At 48.3% G+C, this 5,395-nt stretch overlaps 1 protein-coding gene across 1 annotated transcript in view; it reads right to left on the bottom strand.

Moving 5' to 3' along the window:
* Positions 1-1,531: 1,531 nt before the first annotated feature.
* The window catches only part of LOC306917612 (gamma-aminobutyric acid receptor subunit gamma-3-like), a 222,808-nt gene continuing 218,944 nt past the window's right edge, over positions 1,532-5,395 (bottom strand). The window contains exon 11 of the mRNA XM_079495910.1: positions 1,532-4,253. Within this exon, the coding sequence (XP_079352036.1) occupies positions 3,888-4,253 (366 nt within the window). The 3' untranslated portion in view covers positions 1,532-3,887. The remainder of the gene's footprint in view (positions 4,254-5,395) is intronic.

The raw sequence follows: 5,395 nt of genomic DNA, 5'->3' as shown, positions 1-5,395 counted from the left end.
TTTCGCATTGCAACTTTTCAGGACTAGAAAGCCTGCGGTTTCTATTAGCTTGGATTCCCCATCGATGATGTCACTGGAGGACGGGTTTCTGAACTGCCCACAGCCCTCCTATAAGACACAGACCGAGTAGAAAAAAATTGCGCCATTTGTTCATGATTATTAGTGAGGACCTATTATATGAAGATAGGTTGAAAAGTGGTGACGTGGTCCTTTAACGCCTGGACAAAGTTAATGTGGGCTAGACAGTTTTTAGTACAATTATTTTGTTAAGTAGTAAAAAGCATCGGTGCTGCAATGCCGAAATAATCTGTTACAACCAAGTTAAAGTCTGGAATTCAAAATGTACTCCGGTAAAAGTGAAAAAGTATCGGCATCAAAATTAAGTACTCGTGTAGAATGTCCCGTTTCAACAGTATAAAAATCTATTGAAAATAAATGCACCGATTACTTTTTTCTATGTCTAAGAAAAATGCATACTATACTGCACTGCTTTTTCCAAATACTTAAACATAAAAAAAAAAAACATAGCAGATCTACAAGCTCAGCTTGTACAGTATAGATCGTCCATTTTCAAATGGCCGAAATGAAGTGGTTAATGTATGTTTTGTGATAATAACTAGTAACTAAAGTTTTCAAATAAATGTAGTAAAAGTACAGTATTTGGATCCGAGATGTAGCGGAGTAGAAGTAGCAGTATTGGAAATACAGTAATCTAGTAAATATACTCGGTTAGAGTCCACCAAACACTAATAAGGGACAGAAGTTCCGAGCCGAGCGTGCTCCTATACCGTCAACCGATTAAGACTCTCAGCAGTGGCGTGCACAGACATTTAGAGGGGCAGGTGCTCAAGTGAAAAAAGGGCACCTTGTGCAGTGTGAGATTTATAAATTTTGAATATATTAGAAGCTTTTTATCAAGAATTGATCAATGTCACCATGGTCCACATACTGTACAGTGTACACTGTACAACAAAATAAAATAAAAAAGGGCACATTGCCAAAAGGGCAGGGAGTGCTCTAGCACCCCCTAGTGTCTATCTGTGCACGCCACTGACTCTCAGTGAGCACGAGTCTATAGTCTGCACTTTCACGGTGAATTTTCTTTTTAGATTTTCTATTCTATTTTACTGCATGCAGCAGCATGGGTCTCTGAGGCTCCGAGCCACACTTGTAGATTGGCTATTTTCGGGTTGCGCAACACCGGCACACGTCAAAAAGTAATACCAGGTTCTTCGAGTAAACAACACACTCGCAAGCCCAGTCTTTCTCAAGCCTCGCACCCCGTAGGCGTAATTTGCAAAGTACAAACCTTATGGACATGGGGGGGGGGGGGGGGCAGAAAATTGTCTCGAGGTCACATGAATATGCAGAAACCGCCCCCCCCCCCTCCCCCCCAACCCTCCCCATATACTGCATGTATATATATGAATTCATCTATGCCCCCCCTCACCCGCCGGACCGACTCGACCGGGAAAAAAATAAAATATAATAAATAAAAACGACGGAGAGAGGGACTCTCCGCCGGGCCCTCGCTACTGGCCCTAACATACATTCCATTAATAACCAGTATGAAAATAGAAACATTAATTAGGTACACCTTACATAAAAGCTTTTTCTGTGTGTGCGCATATACAAATACGGGAGGGGCAGGGGCACGGGGGGGGGAGGATTCTGATGGTTCATTGTTCTACAAAGCCAAACAACTGCAGGAAAACACCATAGAACATAAAAAAAAAAAAAAAAGAGTGAATAAACAAATAAAAAACAAGTTTCCCCGTGTCTTACAAGCTTCTGTGGGTTTTTTTCCTTCTTCTGGTCTGTGTCGCTCCTGCTCCCGTACGGCATCAATATTACATGTTTGAATGAAGTCCATGAGGCACTCCTCCATCAAGACCCATCAACAAGCATCACACTTCATCCATCTTTTATCAAAGTGCTCTGCTGAGAGTGTGTGTGTGGGGGTTCGAATGTGTGCGCTCGTGTATGTGTGTGCGTCCGTGTGCGCTGCTCGTGTATGTGTGTGTGTGTGTGTCAGTGTGTGTGACGTGAAATCACAATATATAGAAAGCACCTGTTAGTCACACTCGCAGTATAGATGGACATGAGTGGAAATGCCTCCGTGCGTCACGCGGTAAAACCGCAGTACCCCGTTCATTTTTCATAAGGGGAGAAAAGTAATATAATGGTATTTAAAAAGGGTCCACAAGTTTTGAAAACTACTACGCGAGAAGATGACTTTAATGGAAAAGTAAAATAGGCTATGTACTGTACTGTACTGTACTGGACACATGGATGGATGGACGGACGGACGGACGGACTGACCGAAGGGATACGGTGGAAATTAACTGGTGAAAGTTTTATGTGGTATAAAATCTTCGTTGGGAGGCAAACGGAGTGCAGTGGCTACCCAACAGGCCATTGACTAACTGCTAGGGCTTGTGGTCTAGATTCACACACTTTGCCCGCAGGGAGGAGGCTTGCTACAGCGTGGAGTGTGTGTGTATACGCATGCATGTATGGACGCATGCGAGCGCGTGAACGCGTGTATGCACAGAATGTACGCATGACCGTGTTTATAAATGCGTCTCGCGGGTAAGATCCATTCGTCCAATAGATCCTTTCCCAGGTCAAATTGGCTTCTAGGTCCTCCTTGCCCGCCGAGACAGACAAAGACAATCGAAAAATAAGAGTTCTTAACAAAACGACCGACTGCCGGTTTTACGTGACTCTTTAACGATTAACAAACGGGCTCTCGCCGTTGAAAATACAATACTTCCTAATTACTACCGTTAGAAAAAAAGGGAACGTTACACTAGCGGTGCAACTAAATCTAAATAGGCTAGAGAATGAACAAGAGTGGTACTTCTAAAATAACACCCCATTCGACTGGTATCATACCATTGAATGGGGCCAGTATGGCCGTTATCATACCATCTTATGGGCCCAGTATGGCCATACTGGCATACTCACTGTTTCAGTATGTCATTATCAGCGATTGTCATTATCACTGATGTCCTGCGAAGGCCACCAGACCCGACTCAGCGCCCTCCGAGTTACGTCCCGATAGGCAGAGAATAGTATATATTAGCAGCCCCTAGTTTCCATGCACCGACAATAGTTGGAAATGACACGTCCACCAGAGGGGGAAACCTTGACCAGGCTATGGTGAGTATGCCAGTATGGCCATACTGGCCCCATAAGATGGTATGATAACGGGACATACTGGCCCCATTAAATGGTATGATAACGGTCGAATCTGCTGAAAATGATCCCCCGTTGGTTGAAGAATGTCGTCCGTTGAATGTCACCCGATGAAAGAATAAACAACATGCGTGATGGATGAGGTGTAGTAAAGCAGAGGGATCGGGATCTCAAAAAGCTGCGTCTCTCAGATTGGCGCATCTTTTTTCCTTTTTTCTGAGAAGGCACTGTGGACGCGTTCACCGTCCCGTAATAAGCGGCGGGGGAGGAAAACGTCTGCGATTGCAGCAGCAGCAGCGAGGCGCCGGGCGGCGGCTCCGCCCGCGAAGACGTCGAGTCCCGACCGATCGCTTCCCAAAAGGTTGAGATTCTACGGCAGAGCGTGTCCCGTCTTCGCTTGGCTTGCCCCCGTATATCCCTCAAAAAGTTCTCCCGCATGAACCCCCCCCCCCCCCCCTCCTCCCCAAACCAACCACAAAGACTCAAAGAGACGAGTCCCGGGATCTCAGAAAGCGCCGTCGTCGTCCGCCTCAGAACCGGGCGGCAGCAATACCGCCGTTCGCTAACAGCCTATAAAAAGCGACTTCACCTGTCCCCCCACATCCCTCTCCTCCTCCTCCTGCGGAACACGATCTCCTCTCCCCGGCGGCCGCTCCTGTGCGGTGTCCCCCCCCCTCAAACCCCCGCTAGAGGTAGAGGTAGCTGACCCAGTAGACGATGTTGAAGAGCAGGAAGGACGTGGGGAAGAAGACGCGCGCGTAGGCGTCCAGCTCGTTGACGTGGACGTGGACGCGGCCCTTCCGCCAGCCGCCGTCCCTGCACTCCTCGTGGCAGCAGAAGAAGCTCTTGCAGTCCTTGCCGTCCAGGCACTCGTACAGGCAGCCGTCGTCGCCGCCGTAGACGCTGTCGCTGCGGCGGTGGTGGTGCCAGAAGAGGGAGTTGTTGTTTCCCGCCGCAAGCGCCGGCGGCAGTGGCGAGCGGTGGTGGCCACCGCCGCCGCCCCCCAAGCCTCCGCGGTGGTGGTGACCTCCCGTGTGGAGGGCGGAGTAGGCCTGCATTGAGAGAGACACACACACACACACACACACACACACACACACACACACACACACACACACACACACACACACACACACACACACACACACACACACACACACACACACACACACACACACACACACACACACACACGTCGACATTTTAAAAATGTCTTCTAAATTCTGACAGTTTTCTGAAATACCTCACGTTTCTGTATCAGTGGTGCTCAATATTTCATGTCATGGACCCCAAAAATTATATGTAATTGGCCACCAACCCCCCATCTGAAAAGATGTTGTTCCAGGAACCCCTCCAGAAGCAAAGATTTGAGTTGAAAACGTTCACTCTGAAAGAATATATATTGAAAGCTCGTAGCGCCACTCTGTGGCACGCTATGAGCTTGTAGATCTGCTATTTTCCAATAGCTAAACGTTTAAACGATGCTTAAAACACCAAAAGGGGTTCCCCCCCCCAAAATGGGTTAAAGAGCCGATGAGGGGCCTGGGCCGTGGCTCAGCGGTCCAGACACCTTTGCTGATAAGCCAGCTTTACAGCGCGTTGCGGGTTCGGGTCCCGATCCCGACGACCTTTGCTGCGTGTGTGTGTGTGTGTCCCTCATCTCTCTAAAGCAGGTGCTTTATTTAATTACATCTGGAATGGTTACAAAATGACACCGTATCCGTACCGTGTGCTATCGTTTATTGACCGTAGTGTGAACTAGAAATGGTGATAATTAATACATAAGTGAGTAAAACCGCGTCGGAGCTTAATTGAGACATTATTGCTCCATGGCTTCTTATTTCCGCCGTTAGCTCTGCCGCTAACAGCAGAGCTAAAAGGTTCAGGACGCGCGTTTGCGTTGCTTGAGCTTGTAGATCGGCTCTTTCCGATGCCCGACATGATCGGCGCGCAAACCGAGGCATAAGGGAGGAGTGTGGGTGCGACGAAGCAGAGATAGACAGAGAGAGAGAGAGAGAGAGAGAGAGGTTGAAGTGAGAGATGTGTCATGAAGGAAGAGAACTGACTGAGGGGGCGGCACAGTGGGTGGGAAGGCGCCGAGGGGGTTGGGGGCGGTGGTGTAGTGGTGGTGCAGGGAAACAGGTGCGGGGGAGACAACACGAGGCTTCCCCAGACAGACAGACAGACAGACAGA

This window comes from Electrona antarctica, assembly GCF_951216825.1.
Source record: "Electrona antarctica genome assembly, chromosome: 24".
NCBI lineage: Eukaryota > Metazoa > Chordata > Actinopteri > Myctophiformes > Myctophidae > Electrona > Electrona antarctica.
This window is presented reverse-complemented; position numbering and strand designations above follow the sequence as displayed.